Raw genomic sequence first — 22,986 nt, 5'->3', positions numbered from 1 at the left:
CAATAAGCAATATAATAAACTTAATAAAAAATATTTGTTAAGTGTGTCAGAGGCAGAATTATATATACACAGCGACCCTCTCCTTAACACATCAGGACACTTTCCATCCTGGAAAAAGTTCTCCAGAGAGAACTGGGAGGTAGAAGTTGGCAGTCAGAGAACTTAAAACAGCTTACACCAAATTCATCACTTTTCTAGTTTTTAAAGAAACTTTTATCTTGGGTGTGGGGTGGGGAAGAATATAGCTATGCCGTTCAATTGACATTTAGAGGCTAAGGTGGAAATTTCCTTTTGGGATTCAAATTGTATCTGAGCATCAATCTAAATCGTGAGGGACCAAAGCAGGAGATGCTGAACACTGGTGGGATGCTGGTGGAAACGGCTGCCCCACAGAGAACAAGGGATGTTTTCTGCTTGAGAGGTACTCTGTGATGGGAGGGGCAGGGATGACATTATTAATATTATTACAGGAATAAGGCCAAGGACATAAATGCTTACCTGTGTGGCCCTGTATTCGCTCACTGATTTTCCCTCCAAGAAGGTCCCAAACAAGCAGCTGACCCGACTGACTTCCAGACAGAACTGAATTCCCATCCCAGATAAAGCATCTACAAGAATGTTTTAGAAATGTTTCATCATTCATCATGCAGGAAGGTCTTTTTTTTTTACACTGGCCAAAGCAAGCCCAGCCACTGACACGATCTTGAGCTTGTTTGTAAATTTCTTCACCCTAGTAGTAAAGTCAAGAAGATATACCTCTGGGGCTCGTCTGATGTCATAGAGGAGATGAGCATTCCGGTCTGTACGTCGATGACATTCAGACAGCCATCTTCTCCTATGCTGAGGACGTGGCGACTGTCTGTAACACAAGGCCAAGCACAGATAAGGGTTACACTTTCAGAAAAACAATTCAGAGATTATATTACTGAATCTAATGGACTACGCGGCACTGATTTTTGGGTCTTCTTTTTTTTAGCTACTTATACTCAACCAATGATGGGCCACTCTTGGAAATACCTTTAAGGTACTGGAATTTGATAACCCTTTGGTCATGAGTTTGTTTATATTTTAAAATACATTTATCGGGGCTGGAGCGATAGCACAGCGGGTAGGGCATTTGCCTTGAACGTGGCCAACCCGGGTTCGATTCCCAGCATCCCATGTGGTCTCCTGAGCACTGCCAGGAGGAATTCCTGAGTGCAGAGCCAGGAGTAACCCCTGAGCATTGCCAGGTGTGACCCAAAAAGCTAAAAAAATAAAATATATTTATCTAGTGAAGGGGCAGATTAAGACCATCATTCAAATACAGCTTTTCTGCTTAGGTATGAGCTGCCTTAAGTACAGGTATGAAGTGCAGCTTTAGCTATATATGAAATCATAAAAGAACATGTTTTCTTTTTTACATTTTTACTATTTATTTTAAAATAATCATTCTAAGTCCCCCGGTATTATCGTAATGAAGAGGACAATACTACCTGGGCTGAATGCAGTATCGTAGATAGTCCCTGAATGGCATGGAATCTGGTGCAGTACAGTAGCTGTGGTGAGATCCCAGATAGTCACCGTGCCTTCTTTTGTGCCTGAAACCAACAATGTGCTTGCAGCATTTAAGCTGATTGTATCTACCTAAGAAAGAAAAGACACTGAAATGTATTTGGTTTAGAATTTTAATGATTAGTTCTATTTTCCTGGCCAATTCAAATCGAAGAACTGGTGGAGGGATGGGTATTCATTCGATCATTGTATAACTGAAGCCCAAGCATGAAAGTTTGTAAGTCTACAACTACCTCATGGTGTTTCACTAATTTAAAAAAAAATAGTTTTGAAATGCACTGTATCACTGTCCTCCTGTTGTTCATCGATTTACTCCAGCGGGCCCAGTAACGTCTCCATTGGAGACTTTGTTGTTACTGTGTTTGGCATATCGAATACATCACGGGTAGCTTGCCAGGTTCTGCCATGCGGGTGAGATACTCTCGGTAGCTGGCCGGGCTCTCCGAGAGGGGTGGAAGATTCAAACTTGGGTCAGCCATGTTGGCTGCGTGCAAGGCAAACGCCCTACTGCTGTGCTTGCTGTGCTATCGCTCCAGCCCAATTTTGAAATTAAAAAAAATAAAATTGTGCTGCTGTAACTAAGAGAATGTATTTCAAAATCACTGAATGATTTTTAAATTAAAAAAATCATACTTTAATGAATGAAATTTCACTCAGGTAAATATAGTACTCTTTTTAAAATAGCCTAAAACTGACCATCTCAGATAACTCCATGGATAGCAAATTGTAGCAAGGTGCCGAGCTGCCTGAAACATAGCTTGATCCATGGTTATTTAAGGGATTTGGGGAATGAAAGGGATCATCTATCCAGGTTATGCTTGTACAGCTATAAGAAATTATACAATGAAACAAAGACTTTTTCTCTATCCAAGCTGTAAACCCTTCAAATTTGACAGCAATTCATACATTTAGAGAGAAAAAAGCAGTATTACAGCATAAGACAGAAGTGTGATCCAACCAGTAGTAACACAGGAAGTGTCAGCCTTGGTTCTGCCCAGGTGGTATGCTCTGGGGCCAGCTCTTTAAAAGAGAAAAAAATTAGGGACCAACCCGTACGGTGCTGGATAGTACTCCCAAGACACTGCGACCTGCCTGGTGGTGATAGGGTGAGGGACAAGTGAATGCAAAGGTTGGGCCTGAACTCCGGGCTTTGCACATATATGCAAAGCATGTGTTTTACCATTTGGGTCATATCCCTAGTTCCAAGTCATAGGTCATTGTCCCAGGTGTTTGAAGGGTGTTTGTCTGTATAGTTTTTGTGTGTCATGGAAGATGATGGGTCCCATTTTTTCCCCCAAAGTAGTTGGGGGTGGGGTGGTATCCACATATTCACTCTTGTATACAGATAACAGCTATTTCAGAGATCTAACTGGTGGCAACTGATTATCAGGGAAATAGTACATGGAGTGAGGTGGGTATTGGGGGTGAAGTAGATGGGAATTCCAAAGAGTAGTCTTTGATCTCCAATAAAGAAAATTTACAAAACAAAATATCATGAACACTCAAATGAAACCAAAATCTCTGCCCCACCCCCCTCCTGTTGAAGCTGAGTGTGCAGTCTTGTGGCCAGTACTTACACTGACATCATGTTCCAGCTCGGCCACCAAGTCAAACTGGTGTTTTTTAGCACCAGACATTTCTGCAGGAACACCAGACCACACCTAGGAGTGAAAATATTGCAGAAAGCATCTGTAGACATCTACCAAAGCATCTCTGACACATTCAAGGAAGAAGCTTTGACTAGCTTCCATTTCACACACTTGTCAACAAGATGCTGCTATTTCTGGCTTCTCCCCTGCCGGGCCCGACACCATGTGTTTAACAGAGTCAACCAGGTGTGTTTGTATCTGTTTCTATTACTTGTGTTACAGTTGGAATTGTGCGATGTAAATTTTGTGTGAACTAAGTGAAAATGAGTACAAAAGTATAGTATATTAATGTTTTAAGACTCGAAAGTCCAGTGACCAAAAAAACAAAATACTGAAAAGTAATTTTTAAAAAATTACTGAAAAACATAGAGGAGAAAATTCATCTATATAAAATCAGGATGAATCCTGAAACACTTATGTTAGCATTCTAATGGTTTTAGGTTCCATGCTTTCTTATACATAAAGAAAAGTAGAATATTGGATATGCTGAATACTTGTACAGTTCATGCAAGAAATTTATATAGGATTCCAAAGAAAGAAAAAGACTTCGGTTCTACATCAAGGGAATGGTGAATGGATGTATATTGGCATGTTCAGATTTGAAACAAAATGTATTATTTTAGTGTTTCCCTACTTTAATCTGAAATTTTCTGGTCAACTGTCAAGTTAGATAAAGAAGGATGTCTACCCAGAATTTCTATGCAATTGATTTCAAGTGAAAATAGATCATCTAATACTGAGGTGAACACAGTAAAAAAGTCATGACAATTTCCTGTTAAGTGTCCATATTAACAAAACAGAGGCAATGCCATTCAGTATTCCTACACATCACGTAAAGACTGAAAAATTGTGAAGTGGGTCGGAATAATACTACAGTGGGTAGGGGGCTTGCCTTGCACATGGCCTGCATGGATTCAATCCCCGGCACCCCATATGTTTCCCCGAGTCCTGCCAGGAGTGATCCCTGAGTGCAGAGCCTGCAGGATGTGGCCCCCAAACAAAATGGTTCAGTGACTGAACACACTAATAATAGATAGCTAATGTATTTTCCAAATATTTTAAGTTAGGTAATATAGAGATAGATATAGACCTTCACCGTAGAGTCCCATGATGCAGTATACAGCCTGTCATCATGCCAGCATATCTTACTAACAGCATCGTCATGTCCCATTAATGTGTCCTGACGTCTTCCAAAGGCTATGGAATAAAAATAGCTAACATAAAAGATAATGAGAAACATTAAAACAACATTCCAGCTTAATTTTATGGCTCAAACATATTTCAAGATACACTGCCATACTACTATTAAGTATTAAAGCTCAATGGAATGAGAATTTGTCAGTTATTCAACTATTCAAAATGAGCAAAATTCGAATGTCAAACTAGGAATGTCTAGGTCTGGATCATCTGGATTTTTACTTTGATTTCAAGTTGAAAGGAAAATTAGACTCCATTAAGAAATTATAGAGCAGCATTGAGAAAGACAAGTAAGGAGAGGCTGCTAAAATCTCAGGGCTGGGATGAATGGAGACATTACTGGCACCCGCTTGAGTAAAGAGATGAACAATAGGATGACAGTGATACAGTGATAGTGATTAAATTCAAAAATCACACTTAAATCCAACAATTCTGTCTTCATCTCTAATTCTTGTTCCTTTCTGCAACTCACTGTTCTACCAGTGAAAGATTCTGTCCTTTCCTGCTTTCCAGTCACAACATTTTTATACAGCATATGGAATTGATATATGCAGTCAGGAAAAGGGCCCCGTGGAGGTCTCTAAATTTCAGGGAGCCAGTTAAAAATAAATATATTTGGGTAGAGAAGATATATTCTGAAAAGGAGTACTCTGCTATCAGCTCAGGATGAAAACTCAGATCCTCCAGATCCTCATGGTGAGGAATGATGCCCTGATAAGATCCGGAGGAATCTCCGTATCTCCCAAGGCTAGAAGTCCCTTTCAAGAGGACAGAATGATAGTACAGCAGGTAGGATGCTTGCCTTGCATGCGGCAGATCCAGGTTTGATCCCTCGCATCCCATATGATTCCCTGAGCCCACCAGGAGTGATGCCTGAATGCAGAGCCAGGAGTAACTTTTGAGCACCACTGGGTGTGCTCCCCCTCCACATACACACAATTTTTTTTTTAAAATCCCTCTTAACAACTACGAGCAAAACAATGGCCTTCTGCCCAATCCAAGGCAACTTGTGGAGTAGAAAACACAAACCAAAAGAAAAACACAACCTGTAAAATAAGCCATGCAAAGAAACTGATATTCATCCCATTCCAGGGTGCCCACGCCCCACCACTCAGAGGGTGTGACTTCTCCTTCTCCCTTTATCAGGGGCATGCTTGCTTCTGGGATTTGCTCTTACACCCCATCTTGGGGTACATCATTTGTCTTTTGCACTTTGTGGGGTCCTCTCTCCTCTAGTTCCTAAGTAAGACTATTTTACTCCAATCTCTGTGTTCTCTGGAAATTCTTTTCTGCGAAGGAAAGTCAAAAGCCTGACGCAGGGGGCGATGGGGACTTGCTGGTATCAGGGCCCCCCATACCGCCACCCACTCCTGGACACCAGAATTACAACGGCACATCCCGAGATACATACACATTATTATCCCATGAAGAAGTTATGACAGTGGCATCTCCTGGTAAAAGTAAACAAGATGATAAAGCCTGAAATGCAAATGATTCAACATTATTCATGTACAAGAGAAAATCCCCAACACGACAAAACTGTAAGTTTCTAAAAAACGATTCTGCTGATGCGGGCTCTCCTCATACTTGCCCAGGTTTGTCTGTTTGGTTGGTTGGTTTGGAGTCACACACCACTGGGGCTCAGGGATCATGTGTGATGCCGAATTTCGAACCAGCCACATGCGAGGCCAGGCAAGCGCCTCACTTGGCCTCTAGTACCATCTCTGGTTTCCCAGGTTTTCTAAACTGGTCCATTCCAGTTGCTTACTCTGTTCCCAAACGTAAAGAGTCAGGACTGGAGTGACAGCATAGTGGGAAGGGCATTTGCCTTGTACGTGCCTGACCTGGGTTCAATTCCCAGCATCCCATATGGTCCCCTATGCACTGCCAGGAGTAATTCCTGAGTGCAGATCCAGGAGTAACCCCTGAGTACTGCCAGGTGTGACAAAAAAAGGCAAAAAAAAAAAAAAACCCAACAAACCAAATATCAAGAGTCAAGGGTGCTAGAATGGAGCCTGACAATTTCCAGGCTTTCCCTGCCCTGAACTAGAGGAAATCCTACTGAGTCTGAGAGACGTCTCTGGAAGGGGGACCTGGGAGAGTGGGGTGCTCACAAATGCCAACTCCTGCTCTGGATTACAGTCCTCTATGGGTAAGGAAAACTTCCAGTAATCTCTATGGAACTTCAAAGTATACTCTATGGAATTAACAGTAGTAGTTAATTCCCCCCCAATCTCCCCCCCAGAAGAATTGGCTTACTATATTGGGTATCCTACCCACTCAGAAATAAGTCATATTTTAACAGTCCCAAATAGGGAATTACTGATTAAGGAAAATTTGCCCAGGTGACTCTTCAACTTCAGTTTTGCTTTTGTGCCACACCAGGGGACTGAGTGGAGGTTGCCCCCCACAGTGCTCAGGGGACTGTGTTGTACTGGGGTTCACTCTTACGTGCCGAGCGCTGTGATTCTCTGAGCCGCCTCCCAGTCTTCTCTTTAATTTTTTTTAATGTAAGAGTATTGTCTCTTTAAATTTTTGAAGTTACAAATGAAAGAACAGTATTAAGAAAAAGGGACAATATGATTTAAAAAAAAAAAAGTTGTGCCAGAGCGACAATACAGCAGGTAGGGTGCTTGCCTTGCACACTGCTGACCTGGGTTTGATCCCCGGCATCTCATATGGTTCCTTCAGATCTCTCAGGAGTGATCCTTGGGCATAGAGCCAGGAGTAAGCCCTAGGCACAACTTAGTGTGAGGCCCCCCCACAAAGAAAGTATGCTGAATTTACAATTAATTCAAGGGTTGGAGCAACAGCACAGCGGGTAGGGCATTTGCCTTGCACATGGCCAAGCTGGGTTCGATTCCCAATATCCCATATGGTCTCCCGAGCACTGCCAGGAGTAAGTCCTGAGTGCAGAGCCAGGAGTAACCCCAGTGCATTACCGGATGTGACCCCCAAAAACAAAAAAAATAAATAAAATACAGTTAAGAACTTATCACATACCACAGTAGAATAAAATTATTTGGGAGAAAACAATTACATAAAGTATTAAGTATACAGCAAAGTGCTATGTGAATTTCTATTACAACAACAATTAACAATTAAAATGAACTCACCATATTTGAAAATGATATACTTCTTTGCAGCATTTTGGATTCCTTAGAAAACATCTTCAAGGTAGAATCTAGTAAGAAGAGGACAAACATTAAGACTTTCTGACCCCAAAAATTGGAGTCATGAAATTTGCCTATAAATAAATGGATGGACATGGAGAGTATCATGCTGAGTGAAACGAGTCAGAAGGAGAGGGACAGATAGAGAATGACTGCACTCATTTGTGGAACATAAAAAATATATATAGTTAGAAGAATGCTATCCATGGCCAGGGAGAACAGGGGTTAGGACTGGTCAGTGGTTGGAACTAACCACAAGTGTGTGTGGGGCGGAGGGTAAGTAAGATAGAGAAGAGATGGCTATGACAATAATAGCTGGGAATGATCACGCTGGGCAAGATCTGAGGGTTAAAAGTAGGTAAGGGAAATTCTTGATAAGCCTTCAGTATCAGTATTGCAAACCACAATGCCCAAAAGGTGGCGGGGAGAGAGGGAAGGAGGGAGGAAAAGAGCTTGCCAAAGAGGCAGGCAAGGGGTGGAGGGTGAAGCGAGGGAACCTGGGGACACTGGTGCTGGGAAATGTACACCGGTGAAGGGATGGGAGTTCGGATACTCTATGACTGAAACTCAATCATGAACAGTGTTGTAAGGGTCTATCTCACAGTGATTCAATCAAAAGTTAAAAACAAAAACAAACACTGTCCTCCTATTATTCATCGATTTTTTTGCTCCAGCGGGCCCAGTAACGTCTCCATTTTTGAGACTTGTTGTTACTGTGTTTGGCATATTGAATAGGTCACGGGTATGGCCATATGGGCAAGATACTCTCAGTAGCTTGCCAGGCTCTCTGAGAGGGGCAGAGGAATCGAACCCGGCTTGCCGGGCTGGCTGTGTGCAAGGCAAAAACCCCCTACCGCTGTACTATCGCTCCAGCTTTTTTTTTTTTTAAATAAAAAGCTAAAAAAAAAAACAAAAAAAAAAAACTTCCTTACCCTGAGACAAAGAATAGTGACTTATCTAGTCTTGTGGCTCAGAGCAGTGACAGCAGACCCCTGGTGACCACTGCAGGCATCTGACATGGGATACTTCAGGTCCACCCAGCAGCAGGGTTCAGGCATGGGAACTCCATGCCAAGGATATCATGGCTTACTGCTGACATTCCAGGGTACCATGTTAACTAAACCAAACCGTTTCTACATTTTGGATTAAAAAAAAAGAAAAAAGAACCTCATTCCTGAGATTCAGGGTCACTCTGAGAAGTGCTCAGACAAAGTAGAATAGAGCATCCTTGCCTTTAAACACACACTTCGAGGTTTATTTTCCTTTTGAGAAGAGGGAGCAGTTCAATAGGGGAGAACATTTTACTGGAAGTAAATGAGAAAGAAATAGCATTTATATTTTGGGAAGGCTCCAGACAATCCCAACAGCGTGGGTGATCAAAGACTGCATTTATATATCAGGGGAATGAGAATGTATGCTAGGCAGGAGAAAATTCAATCCCTGAACTAAGAATTCATAAAATGTTTAAAAGAATGTCAGGGCAATGGTTGGAGAGATAAGGACCGTGGGGAGGGCGCCTGCCTTGCATGCGGCTGATCTGGGTTCATTCCCCAGTATCCCATATGGTCCCTCAAGCCTGCCAGCAGCGATTCCTGAGTGCAGAGCCAAGAGTAAACCCTGGCTTCCTTCCACACTCCCAGTGTGGCCCAAAAACCAAACACCAAAAAAGAAATTCAGGCCAAAAAGAGAGAGAGAGAGAGAGAGAGAGAGAGAGAGAGAGAGAGAGAGAGAGAGAGAGAGAGAGAGAGAGAGAGAGAATGTCAGGCCAGTTTCACAGCTATTAAAAGCTGCCTATTTACCAGCAGAGGCTGAACTGGAAAATTTGGTGGGGAATCACCCCAGCTCTTTCACACCAGGAGCAAAAGTTTTCTCTTTCCCAAGAAAGCCTCTGGGAGAACATACAACAAATGTCAGAACAGAACTTGATTCTGCAGAGTACAACCTTGTACCTCAATTTTATAAGGATAACAAAGAAACCCCGAGATTTTATTAGCAGAAGGCTTAACTATTCTTCAGCATTAGCCTGGGAACAAAACAGAAGAATGAGTACTGTATCACCTGTTCTTTTCTCTAAGGTAAATAATTAACTCTGATATTTTCTCCACCTTTCTTTTTATTCTAAACTTGGTCTGTTCTCTAAGACACTTCTGAGCACTTACTACTACTTCTACATAAATGTACTAATTTGGGGCACCCCACAAGAAACTAGAAGCCAGCCTGGTGTATGAAGATGCTTTTCTCAAATCAGACTTCCTCCTGGTTTAAAGTTTAATCCAGTAAAACTCTGCTTATCAGCAGGTTTTCCAGTGGCAGACCCCAGGAGTGCCCACCTAACTGAAATATAATCTGAGGAAGAGAAGTAAATTGTGGTGATGATCAGAATACATATAAATCAGAACTGTGAATTATTCAGATCTAAAAGTGAAAATAAAGCAAAAAGGAAAGGAAGAAAGGAAGGAAGAGAAAGAAAGAAAGAAAGAAAGAAAGAAAGAAAGGAAGAAAGGAAGAAAGGAAGGAAAGAAAGGAAGACATCCCAGGCTTTTAAATTTAAAGAAAGTAGGGAAATAAAAAATTACAAATGATATCTTCAGAAAGAATTTCAGCTTTTTAAAATCATGGATCAAAATTCAACTGTAAATTAAGAACAAAACAAAACAAAACCCTTCCTTCTTTCAGTAAAATCTGCAAAAATCAGTGTGACACTTAACAAACCAAAAAGGTTTCAAAGCTTGAAGCTCTGGAAACTCATGATTTCCAAGGTCAGACAAGTACAATGAACTGAAGGATTTAACAAGTCATGTCTGAAAACTCCAGGGAAGAACATAGGCTTTGTTTAATGATAAAGCATTCTGTCTTGGGACCAAGAATGTTGGCAAACTCAGGAGGTAGGAAGTCTGGCAAAACTTGTGTTGTTTCCTTCTTTCAGAGCCTCTGATCTCAGTGGACCCAAAAGGCACAGTGTGTTTCACTTCCTTTAGTCCACAGCTGAGTCACTTTCTACACTTTGTGGGCAGCTGTTTTTATGAAATCCGAGGGAAAATTTGAAAGAGTAAGGAGGACGTGCTACGGACGGTAAACTGTGTGACACTGCATAGTTGGATGAGCACCATTTCATAATGGAGGAAAAAAAATATTGCTTCCCGTTATGACTCTTATTGCTCATATATGTTTTACCTTGTCATCTGCTGAGTCAGATGACAGAGTGGGGTGTGTCTTTGGCTCCTGGGTTGTCTTAGCCAGAACAAAAATTTTTCCAAAAGCTGGCCTATTGTTCCTTCCCCTCCATGGTGGAAAACCAAACAAAGACTTGAATCCTAATGGTTTGTGCTACCCAGCTTACCTTATACGGACACCTCACTGAGAACAACATCCCAGCCCGGACACCTGTGTAGATCCAGCAGATTATAGAGGCCACCGGGGAAGCACTATTTTGAGAAACTGACTCACCTTGCCCCTTCCAAGGCTATCCCAGTTCTCTCCCAATTGGGTGTTTGTATTCCAGAGCCTGCAGTACATAGCCTTGCTTTCCAGAAGCCTAGTTCTTCTGTCTGATTCTTCCCCCATCACACAGCAAGAACCCACTAGCCACAGACATGTTCCCACTAACACTTGCTGGCAAATAAACAGGCAGCCTCCACACAGCCACTAATTTTATGAAAACCAGCGGCCTCAAATCCTATCTGGGCAGCTATGCTATCAACCCCCACCCCCTCCCGTCCCTCTGCCCCCACACATACGTTATCACAGCTTCTACAAAGTCAAGAGGGAGCACTCCCGGGAAAAGCAATTATATGGGCACAGAGGGACATTTTAGTTTAGTCTTGCCTTGAGATCAAAACTGATGCTCTCTTAGGGCTGGAGCAATAGCACTACGGGTAGGGCGTTTGCCTTGCACGTGGCCGACTCGGGTTCGATTCCCAGCATCCCATAGGGTCCCCTAAGCACCGCTAGGGGTAATTCCTAAGTGCAGAGCCAGTAGTAAACCCTGTGCATCTCCGGGTGTGACCCAAAAAGCAAAAAATAAAAAATAAAATAAAATAAACTGATACTCTTATTAATCTAGATCTGTAAGCCTTATTAAGCTAGGACAAGAGCTTTATATAATTTTGATAAGGTATAAGAGAGCATATTAATAATGTATGAAATTAGATCTTGAGTCAAAGCCACCAATAACAGCCTGAAGAGACACTAAAACACTTGACAGCAAATCTGTCTAGCCACACGCTCGCCAGCACCATGCCTGCCCATCCACACAGCGGCTGCAGAGGCCTGTCTGAGTGAGAGGATAGGAGAGCAGCTCCTTCTGAGATGTCCCGTAAACTCTGGGAAACCTCACCAGCAATAGAAAGGCATTTCAGTATTGGTTTTGGTCAACTACGTGAAAATCTGTAGAACATGCCACAAGTTGCTCTGATTTTATTTTACATGCAGGAAGCACACGCACAAAAAAAAAAAGAGTTGAAAAATGTGGACACTATATGATGCTGGGGAACCACTTTCAGGTAGAAAAATATACCTTGTGAGGTTGTGAAGACTGAAGACCCGTTGCAAGAGACAGCTATTCCAGTCACTGCGCTGTTAGAAAAGGAAATTTCACAGATTAGTGTCAGCCGTGGACTAGCATGTTCATTTGTTTCAAGTCATGGAGTTATTTATTTTGGGTTTTTGAGCGGCTAAGTGCTTGGGTGCTTGGGGACTACTCCTGACTCTGTGCTCAGAACTTTTTCCAGGGAGCATAGTACTTGTGGGAGGAGGTAGTGGAGGCATGTGGTATAGGGTTTAGGAGGTAGGGGCAGAAACCAAGGCCTCCTGCATGAAAGCATGAAATCAACCCTTTGAGCTATGCCTTTTCTTCACATTTACCAGGGAAATATGTCTCCACATGCAACTACTATTACCAACCCATCACTGGGAAACTTCTCATTTCACACTGTGTATGCCGGTGGCTGGAATACAGTCCCAAACTCGGCTGCTGTAGTTGCTGTATTCAGTTGAACACACTTCTGACAACTGGAAAGCTAGTAATGAGTTTCCTTCAATTTTGTCTTATTTGATTATCATCATCACCACAACTAAGGCTTTTCTTTGTAAGCACTCCACTTGCTTCTTTCCTAAACAGGATCTACTTACCATCTGTCAGGGACTGATCCCTGGTCTGATTATACCATGACCTCTTAAAAGGTTCACGGCATTTGATAACAAGGTTCCTTTTTTAAATGCCTTTTAGGGAACTGAAGCAAAAAAAAAGCTATTGCCATTTCAAATGAGGCAGAACTGCTTATTTCTTTTCAGGATGCTACACATGGATGCAGTGCCATGATCTAACATTGCTGGGAATGTTCAACTTTGCCCGAGATCGGTAGCAGCAGCCATGTTATCCCAATGTCAGAGGAGGGGTTCCATGGCCAGGGACCAGAACAGCAGGTCTCCTTCCTAGTTCTGAGTATAGCCACTCATAATGGTATGGCCCACACAAGGTCAATGTTCTCAACACTTGCTATACCAAAGCACAGGAAGTCTCTTGATGGCAGAAGAGAGGAAACATTTAGAACCCATCTTGGGCCAACAGCAAGTCCAATTTCTTAGGTGTATATATATTATTTTTAAAATCCATGAGAATTTCTTAGTACACTCTACCATTTTTTTTAAGTAGATTAGCTAAGGATGGAACTGAGAACGCAGCGGGTAAGGCACTTGCTTTGCATGTGGCCAAGCCTGCATGGACCCCAGCACTGCAGAGGGCCCTGAGCAAAGCCAGGAGTGACCCCTAAACACAGAGTCAGCAGTAGCCCCTGAGCACTGCTCGGTGTGGCCCAAACTGCTCTCCCCTCAAACAAGCAAACAAACAAAAAATAGTTTCTCCTACATAGGGCATTTGCCTTGCACACAGCCTACCCGGGTCTGATTCCTCCCTCCCTCTCGGAGAACCCGGCAAGCCACCGAAAAATCCCCACCCGCACGGCAGAGCCTGGCAAGCTCCCCATGCCATATCCAATATGCCAAATACAGTAACAGCAAGTCTCACAATGGAGACGTTACTGGCGCCTGCTCCAGCAAATTGATGAACAATGGGAGGACAGTGCTACAGGGCTACCGTGCTACTTAGAGCAGCAGCAGACTCCACACCTGGGAAGCTATGCCGTGTTTCTCCCTCCTCTGGCCTCATCCCATCAAAGAATGGAGCAGCCATTTTGAGAGGCACAAAACTACCTGCTGTCTGTAGACAAAGTCTTTTTTTTTTTTATAAAATAACTTTATTAGGTCGGGCTGGAGTGATAGCAAAGCAGTAGGGCGTTTGCCTTGCACGCAGCCAACATGGCCCACCCGAGTTCGATTCCTCCGCCCCTCTCGGAGAGCCCGGCAAGCTACCGAGAGGATCTCACCCGCACGGCAGAGCCTGGCAAGCTCCCCGTGACGTATTCGATATGCCAAACACAGTAACAACAAAGTCTCCAATGGAGACGTTACTGGGCCCGCTCGAGCAAATCGATGAACAACGGGAGGACAGTGACAGTGACAGTTCATTAAGTCATTAATTTCGCTGCTTACATTCAGTATTCCAACACCAGTCCCACCACCATTGCACCTATCTATCACCATTATTTCTAATTTTTCCCAAACAGCCCTTCAGCTTGCCCCCATAGCAGGCAGGTCTTCAATAAATTTATTTATTTATTTATTTATTTATTTTTAAATTGATTTACTGAATCACCATGACAACAGTTATAAAGCTTTCATGTTTTGAGAACAGACAAAATCTTAACCTCTCGCTGGCAGGCGTGGCAATGACAGATGGCAGGCCACCACAGATCCATTCTGTGGACTTTCTCTTGCCATAATGCAAGTCCAAGACAGACATGTGGGGGGAATAAAAAACAAGACAAAAAACAAGACACTAAAATGAAAACTCTTCCCTCAGCCTGAAAGGAAAATTCAGGCCAGGTCAAGGCGTTAAGTTTTACAGAACGGCAGAGATGAACTCTTACTCTTTGTGGATTTTGTAGTGCTCATGTAACTGCAGTTTGGTCATGTTATTCCAGGCCAGGGTCTTGCTCTCTTCGGTCAGGTCTTCAAAAGACTCTTCACCTGGAGAGACTAGATCAAATCATTGCTGAGCTAGTTAACTGCATTGCTGGCAAGCATCAGAGGTATGATAATTAATTAAAATCAAACAACCAAACCAAACAAACAAACAAAAAAATTGTCCTACCAAAATGAAATTGGAAACACATGCCTATTACAAAGAATGATGGCCATCAAGGGAAAACAATTAAATCACACAATTCAAATAAAATAAAAAATAATTTGGGAAAAGATTATTTTTTAAAAAATATCTTGGGCTACTAGAGTCTTTTAATACTTTTATCAATGTCTGCCAAATTCTAATTTGGTTCCTAAAGAATGGATAACTATTTCCTTGTCACTGTTTTTTGCTAAAAGCCAACAATTTCCTAAGAGGGCCGCAATTTTTGTTTTGGTTTCAAAGAGGAAGAAGAAAAGAGATAAAATAAATTCCTCCAAGTGCTTCTAGTCAAAAGTAGTTAAGTCATCAGTTCATATAAATAACCGGAATGGTGACCCTTCCAGAAAAAAAATCACAGGACAGTGGAGCAGATCTGATGATTAAGTAGAACAAGGGGTTAAGTGGCATCACAAGATAATCTGATGGTCTTTATGACTTAACCCCGCCAGTCCAGTATCTCTTAGTGAAGTTCTCCCAGCTTGCCTGGGGTCACTGACTCTGTAATTCCCCTACGATTGAGACATTGCTCAGCCATTTGTGCCTAAGACTTCAGAATGTGCCCAGAACAGAGAATAAAACTGAAGATAACAAAGAAGTCAAGTGATCGGTCTGTTAAGATTCCATACCGTGTTAGACTCCTGGGAACCTGTAAACTTGTGGCTGTTTTATGTGTATAAAACAGGGATAACTGAGTGAAGGAGAGTGTTCTTTCCTTCCTTCCCAAACACTTGATGCATGAACTAGGTCAAGTCCATTATTAGCCTGTAGCATATGCTTGGCACAAAAAGCTGAGTCCATAAACGCCAAATGATGAACAAGAGAAAATAGGACCCAATCAAGAAAACAGTGTACTCAGAGTTCAAGATTTGTATGGATAGATGAAGAAAGTCAGCCTGGGTAAGAGTAGGAAAGCATGAGCAGAGAGTAACCCTCAAGACAGCTGCGGCCAGGCAACCTACAAGTATGAAAAAGAGACTGGAAAATCACAGGAAAGAATGAGAGCCATAACAATGAAAAATATTACAAAGTCTCAATTGCTAGAAGTTTTTCAAATGAAAAGTTAAAAACCAGACAATAAAAATAGGTACTTTCCCCCACCCCAAGAGAACAATCAAAAGAGTAAAACCTAATCAACTCTTAATACAACAATTCATATTTCTTCTCCTCTTCAGCATCTTCACAGACATTCTAATTGTAAAAGAGAAATAAAAGGTACATGCATTTGTTCTATTTACAAGATTTACCTGGAAAATCTGGTATGGGAGTACTACAACCAGAAGTCTGGGACACACTTTTAAACTTTGGGGTGATCCTCCGAGGATGTGGTGTCACAAATAATTGTTTTGGTGTCTGTCCAAATTCTAAGATTTGGGTGAGCATGGCCACTTTCTCGTCTGGGTCTTCAATGCTGTAAGGACAGAAAACAGTGTCGTGAACTGCACACTTTAACTGAATACGTGTATTTCAAAAGATGCAGAGATCAACCCTCAAATAGTAACTGCAACTCTAAAACTCATCATAGAACTTTAGATTGCTTAAAGATTATTCAAAGGTAAAAGTAAGGAAAAGATAAAATCACTTGTTAAAAGTTCCCTACTATAGTATTATCAAATGACAGCATACATTATTTCAAGTCAGTGGCTTTACACCTGTAGACTAGTTACTGCCTGGGGACCCGAGGCTGGAACCCACTTGTTTTTCAATAAAGAGGGAGTTTGTAGTGCAATAAAAAAATCTCTTTATAGACACTGAAATACCTGTTCAAGTCGACACCTCCTTCATAGGTCAGCGGATGAAACACTAGAAAGAGAGAGGTGAAACAGCGTTGAAAGACATGTTGTTCAGTGAGAAAAATGCACTGTTGAGAATTCAAACAACTTGGTGGCGACATTACACTTTTATTCAAATAAACTGATTTCATCATGTGAGCAGACAATCATCCCACCTCAGAAACTCTCAGTGGAACTGTTACCTTCTGCTGAGCAGAGCACACTAGCAGGGCAGCAGGGCTTTGACCTGTACACTCCCGCCAGCATGATTCTCCCCTGGGGAAGCATTCCAGGCTACATTCCAGTGTGAGAAACTGTATCTGAACTTCCCTTCCCACTGCACTTCCCTGCTGGCTGTGTGAGGCCAAGGCACCTGGAGTCAGGTAGGAGCTGAAACTGAACGGCAGGCGCAGTGTAGCCGGTAATGTTCCTTCTGCTCAATTTAAAAGAAACTCTGAGCCCATCACAGGACTCGAGAATCACTGTTTTAGCTTTTGATGGAGACTTAAGTTAACTCACTGAACTAAACAAAAAGGACAAATTAAAACAAATTTTTCTTTTTCTTTCTTTTTTTTTGCTTTTTGGATACACCTGGTGATGCACAGGGGTTACTCCTTGCTTTGCACTCAGGAATTAGCCTGGCAGTACTCAGGAGACCATATGGGATGCTGGGAATCGAAGCTGGGTTGGCCGCGTGCAAGGCAAATGCCCTACTCGCTGTGCTCTCACTCCAGCCCCCTTAAAACAAAATTTTATTGAGCAAAAGAACTGTTGGGAATATGGTGACGCTGATAAGCTGTTTTGCCATTTTTTGGCTTTTTTTTTTTAAGTCATACCCAGTTGTTTTCAGGGGATACGCTCAGCTCAGTGCTTGGAGAGTAGGGGGCAGTCCCAGGTGGGGGTGGGAAATCCTGGGCGTCCTACAAATAAGTCCTTTGAAGTCCCATCTCTCAGACCCTGAAGCTGATGATTTTTAGGCACACTTACTTTCTCCTGGTTACTCAGCACTGAACCCCAGACCGGTGGGCCCACAGTTACTATTTGCTGCTTCTGCTAAAGAAGTACACTTGGTTGCTCTGGCCTTGGTGTTCTTCCTTTGCTTTTGTCTTCATCAAATGCAAAACGAAATTTCCTTGAGTACTACTTACCATTGTGGGCGCCAATAGCATTACTTCCTTTTTGCTTGTAGCCAAATATTAGATCAATCCACTCATGAAGGTGCTCGGATACATAAGCGCTTTCCAAAGCATCTTTGCTCTTCTGGAGAAAGTCCTGGGGACCTATCACATCAGACTTGATCAAAACATTTCCAAGTGGCCAGTTCATTTTCTCATCTTCTCCCTCCTTCCATTTTCTTTCATTTTCCTTTCTTTTCCTTTCATTTCCTTTCATGTTCTCCCTCCTTCCCCCCACCCCATTGGTAATTACAGAGAAAAAGCTAAAGTGTCCAAGCTACACAAGAGGTACGTATTTCCTAATAAGGATCTTCCTGCATCATATGACACAGAAACTTTTTTCTTGGGGATGGAGACTGTGAGGGGGAAGTGACAAGCATCACTTACACAATATTAAGGTCTGTCAAATACGTACTACATTTCCATCATAGATTCATAAGAATACTTTGGATTTGGAACAGAATCGATACCAACTCATTTAGATTGACAATGATAATGTTTTGCTTCTTTTAATCTAGGCAACAATGTGATTGATGATAATGAAACTATATTGGAATGTTTAAAAAAATTCTCGTAAAATAAAATTGGACAGTAAAAAAAAAAAATTCCCTGATTCAGTCTGTCCAAAGTGGTACTCACTCTGTGCCCAAGGGGGAAGTTCCACATCATCAACCATCTGCCCTCCTTGTCTCTTTCCCAAGTCCAACTTCAGACTATTGACTAAAAAGCTGACATCATCTCCATAGAATTCTGGAATTAACTGAAAGTTTACAAAGAATTTGTTTAAGCAACCATAAACTATTTTTTTTTAAGCAAAGCTGTTAGGCACCATGAGTCTAGTAAATCATTACCTACATTAACTACTGTTAACAGCTTACCTCTTTAAAGTCTGTTGCACCATCCAAACAGTTTTTCCAAGTTTCTGCAATACTAAATATAAGAAAAATTCAATGGACTTTGATGTAGGGTGTGAACACAGGAGAAGCAGTGCTTTCTTTGGGCATCTCAATATGGTTCTAGTTTTCTCTATGTTAATTAACTTGTCCTGTTTGCTCTTAAATCTCAACAGTCACAGAAATATCCCCCTTTATAGTATAGTCTCTGGGGTCACACAAGGCATAAGTGTAGAGTCAGGACATGAGCCCAGCTGGGATCTCTCTCAGTCATTGTCTTCAAGCCTCTAATCATACCTGGCCTCATCCTCCCAAAGGGCCAAGGGAGGCAGGGGCTTAAACACAGGAGAGTTAACACATCCATTATCACAGCTTAGTTCAAAGAGGAATGATAAACCAGCACGCACAAAACTTTAAAAACCACTTGAGAGACATAAACCCAGGGGTGACAAATGAGTTATTGGTGGGATGCTTATGAACATTATTTACTTGTTTATATCTTCAAATTTCTACATAATTAAAAAAAATAAAGGTTATTTCAACTGTCCCAGGGAATTGTATTCTATCCACATCATTCATTAGAATGACAAAAATGTCAGAAATAATTTAAAGGGTTAACAAGACATAGAGTTAAGTACTTTAAATTATAACAGCTTACGATGTGATAAAAATTTATGTGTACTGAAAAACATCTAATGATATGGAAGAAACTTTGAGATCATATTAATATAAGGCCACAAGTGAAAGGCATGCCAAAAACTTTTTAAAATTATGTCCTCACATATAGAGAAATATGAACAGGAAAAGCCAGTAAGGAACAGACAGATAAAACTATGAATGATCTTCTCAGGCTTTAAAAACCTGTTTATATTTAGTTTTAAAATTAAAGATATAATATTACATATATTTTAAATATATGGTTAGAAAGTTTAAAAATGTGAGTCATTTATGTCCAACCTGTTGAACATTCGATCTGCATTATCAAATCTTCCATTCTGTAGACACAGCATATACTCTGGTGCTAGAGGAAAAAATAAAAGCTTAGACTCGTTGAAGAATCCACATGAAATAACATTTAGCTGAAAATAACCATTGAGAGTCTTACCATTTCTGGACCAGAGAGATCAGACAGGGATTATGTTGCTAGCCTTAGATATGACCAATCCCATTCTATCTCAGGCACCATATAGTGTACCCCAAGCACTGCTGGGAACAACCCTTGAGCACAGAGTAAGGAGCAGCCCCCAAATACCGGTTATATCCCCGACCCCCATCCCTCAAACAAACAAAGGAATCTTACCAATTCTAACAAGATAAAACAGCACATAACCCGGGGAAGAGTAGTGACTGCCATACATGAACTTTGGGTCTGGCATTTCCTGGTAACGTGCCTACAACATATGTAAAAAAACAATACTGCTAAGTGTTGGCTATGAAAATGACAAGGGACTCAAGTAAGCAAGGCTTAAAGAAACAATGGCATGGAAACACCTCTTGGAATCTCTCTGTTTCTCTTTCATACACACATAGAAAAAGGAAAAACAGAGACAGAGACAGAGAGCAGAGAAAGAGAGAGGAAGATATGGAAAATCTGTGAATAAAAGTCACATTCTGTGACAACTGGGAATTCTGCTTTTCTTGGCTCAGTTCTAATAGTGTTGGGGCAGGCACGAGTAGGAGAGATTATATGTGGCTCAATTTAGCAAAGATAACTGATTAACTAAAGGTAATAAAGATAATAACTAAAGATAACTTAGCAATTTAGCAAATATAACTTTGAGGGAAATGAATCAATAAATCTGTAATCTGGTGAGCTTCCCACTTCTTGCATTGTCTGCAGAATGCCAGATTCAAGGCCCGGACAATGCTCAACTGAAGTACATGCTCCAACTGTGGGGGGCCCGGTGAGATCCCCCGGGGAATGACCCCTTGGCCCTGAGCCTAGGAGAATCCCTGAGCACCACTGGGTATAGAACAAAAACCCAAAGACAAACAAATAAGCAAAAGCAAACCCCTAAATTCGTGGGAGAAGGCAGGGTGGCAGAGAAGACAAACTATGATGAACCCTAGGTCACCTCCTCTAAGTCCCTGACAAATGAGTTTCAGTTACTATACAAACAGGCTTTGGCTCTGAAGTTGCTTATAAACCAAGATATCTGCATACCAGGAGTCTCTCCAGCCGCTCCTTATTCAGGGCTCCAACTGGCTTACTAAGATCCCGAAAGGTTTCTGGATTCGACAAATCTGTTACAAAAAAAAAAGTATTAATAAAGCAAACAAGCAAGGTGATCCTCCAAAGCAGATTCAGAAGCAGAATTTAATTCCCATCAAACATTCCCTACTCCCATCAAATTTTTGTTAATAAAAACTGAAGCAGATACATTAGAATGGCAACACTCCTGCTTTTATAAGTGCTAGAACTTTTGGCCTTTAGGTTAGCAATGTCACATAAGAGTAATATCCATAATTTGAAAATGCACTGAATACTGATTTTTTTTAAAAAACCTTACCGACAATAAATATATGTATATATTCCAAATGAAAGAATATAAAATCTGTCACTATTCTATTATGGTTTTTATGTATAATTTTGATTTACAGTGAATAGTTTTACCCTGTAACAAAAGTGTAATTTAAGAATAGGAACTCTGAACAATATTAGAAAAACAAAATTATATTCCTAGAAAGTCTATCTCATCCAAGTACAAGGGTAAAATTAGTGAAATATCAAATGAAATCCCTGTTATCAGTAAAATATTTAAAATCTTACAAAATGAAATTTGATCACACTTGTTAAAATAATTTGACAAGAGAATTAAACCACAAACCACAGAATTAAGATGGTTCTACTTCAGCCATCCAGAATGAAGCCTGTTCTTTTCTGGCAAGGAGTCTAAGCTGTCTCAGCCTGAGAACCAAACACAACTTCTCTCAAAACTCAGACAGCAGGTGAGCGGGGCTGAGGTACATCCTCAAGGTTGCTCCAGAGGCTGGCAGGACGCCAGCTGTGTAGGACCAACTGTGGTCCTGCTCTGCCCTAAAAAAGCAGGAAGGGGGCAGAACGTTCTCAGCTGTGGCTACCTGCTGTGACTCCCACTGCTTTAAATACCATCACTGTCACTGGCCTCCTGTTGTTCATCGATTTGCTCCAGCAGGCCCAGTAACGTCTCCATTGTGAGACTTGTTACTGTTTTTGGCATATCGAATACATCACGGGTAGCTTGCCAGGCTTTGCCATGCGGGTGAGAAATTCTCAGTAGCTGCTGGGCTCTCTGAGAGGGGCAGAGGAATCGAATCCGGGTTGCCCGGGTCGGCTGAGTGCAAGGCAAACACCCCACACGCTGTGCTACCGTTCCAGCGCTAACACTAGCAACCAGAATAAAAGAAGACACGGATTTTCTCTGTGCATCCTTCAAGACACATCTGTATGTCAGTAGGACACTTGAGGGCATTTTGTCTGTGTGTGTGTGTGTGTGTGTGTGTGCCTGTCTGTCTGTCTGTCTGTCTGTGTGTTGGGGAGTGGGGGGAAGGGAGGAGATTAAAAACTTGAGATGATGGAAAACAAGCAGAATTTAAACAACACTCATTCAGAGTCTAGGAATGGAAGTGGGGACTCTTTTTTTTTTGTCAAGAATTTTAAATTATTATTAGTGAAACACCATGAGGTACAGTTGTAGACTTACAAACTTTCGTGCTTGGGTTTCAGTTATACAATGATCAAGTACCCAATGTGATCTTGGAAGTTATTCTTCTCTTAGTTTCATAGATCTTCCCTTAAAAGGAAGTGGGGACTACTGAGCAATAAGACTGAACGAATTCTAACTGCAACATTGCCTGTCACAATTCTACAACGCAATGGACTGTCTCCTTTAAAGGCCTCGTGTGCACACACAAGGGCCCCCTAGGCTTCCTCATGGGCACTTACTGGCACCAGACAGCCTGAAAAAAACACCACCACCACCACCACCACCACCACCACCAATAACAACAACACTAGGATAAAAGCTCAGTTCCAGGGCATTTACCCAGTTCCAAACTGCAGTAATCGCTGATGGTCCAGGGGAACACGGGGTACTGAGAGAGGTCGCTGCAGCTGCGGTCAGCCAAGTTGTTGAGGTGGAGGAGGTACTGGCGGTTGGAGAGGTGGCCCCGCTGCCACTGCAGTGTGTAGCTCTCAGCTGTGCGCTCTGCGACATGGTGCTCTGAGGAGGACAAGCCACAGGTCACCACTCAATGGGGCAAATGCTGGCAATGTTTTATCGAGCGAGTGGAACTAGACGCTCTGAATGTAGAGCCTTCATTGTATTTTTTTGGAAAAAAAAAAATTTTTTTT

The 22,986-nt window shown here is 41.8% G+C and overlaps 1 protein-coding gene across 2 annotated transcripts in view; it reads right to left on the bottom strand.

The window, feature by feature from the left end:
- Positions 1 to 22,986, bottom strand: part of NSMAF (neutral sphingomyelinase activation associated factor) — a 47,825-nt gene that overhangs the window by 838 nt on the left and 24,001 nt on the right. Inside the window, exons 12-29 of one of the 2 annotated variants that reach the window (XM_056130296.1) lie at positions 22,679 to 22,855; positions 20,818 to 20,897; positions 19,954 to 20,044; positions 19,611 to 19,674; positions 18,639 to 18,690; positions 18,400 to 18,520; positions 17,734 to 17,865; positions 16,574 to 16,616; positions 16,061 to 16,224; positions 14,560 to 14,668; positions 12,090 to 12,148; positions 7,517 to 7,584; positions 5,812 to 5,879; positions 4,294 to 4,417; positions 3,132 to 3,215; positions 1,476 to 1,626; positions 757 to 859; positions 499 to 608 (exon numbers count right to left, since the gene is read on the bottom strand). In XM_056130296.1, the coding sequence (XP_055986271.1) occupies positions 499 to 608; positions 757 to 859; positions 1,476 to 1,626; positions 3,132 to 3,215; positions 4,294 to 4,417; positions 5,812 to 5,879; positions 7,517 to 7,584; positions 12,090 to 12,148; positions 14,560 to 14,668; positions 16,061 to 16,224; positions 16,574 to 16,616; positions 17,734 to 17,865; positions 18,400 to 18,520; positions 18,639 to 18,690; positions 19,611 to 19,674; positions 19,954 to 20,044; positions 20,818 to 20,897; positions 22,679 to 22,855 (1,800 nt within the window). The remainder of the gene's footprint in view (positions 1 to 498; positions 609 to 756; positions 860 to 1,475; positions 1,627 to 3,131; positions 3,216 to 4,293; positions 4,418 to 5,811; positions 5,880 to 7,516; positions 7,585 to 12,089; positions 12,149 to 14,559; positions 14,669 to 16,060; positions 16,225 to 16,573; positions 16,617 to 17,733; positions 17,866 to 18,399; positions 18,521 to 18,638; positions 18,691 to 19,610; positions 19,675 to 19,953; positions 20,045 to 20,817; positions 20,898 to 22,678; positions 22,856 to 22,986) is intronic. The other variant, XM_056130332.1, reaches the window with a different exon arrangement.

Source organism: Sorex fumeus, unplaced genomic scaffold, assembly GCF_029834395.1.
Source record: "Sorex fumeus unplaced genomic scaffold, SorFum_2.1 ptg000002l, whole genome shotgun sequence".
Lineage (NCBI taxonomy): Eukaryota > Metazoa > Chordata > Mammalia > Eulipotyphla > Soricidae > Sorex > Sorex fumeus.
Note: the sequence above shows the minus strand (reverse complement) of the source record. Positions and strands in the feature narration are given on the sequence as shown.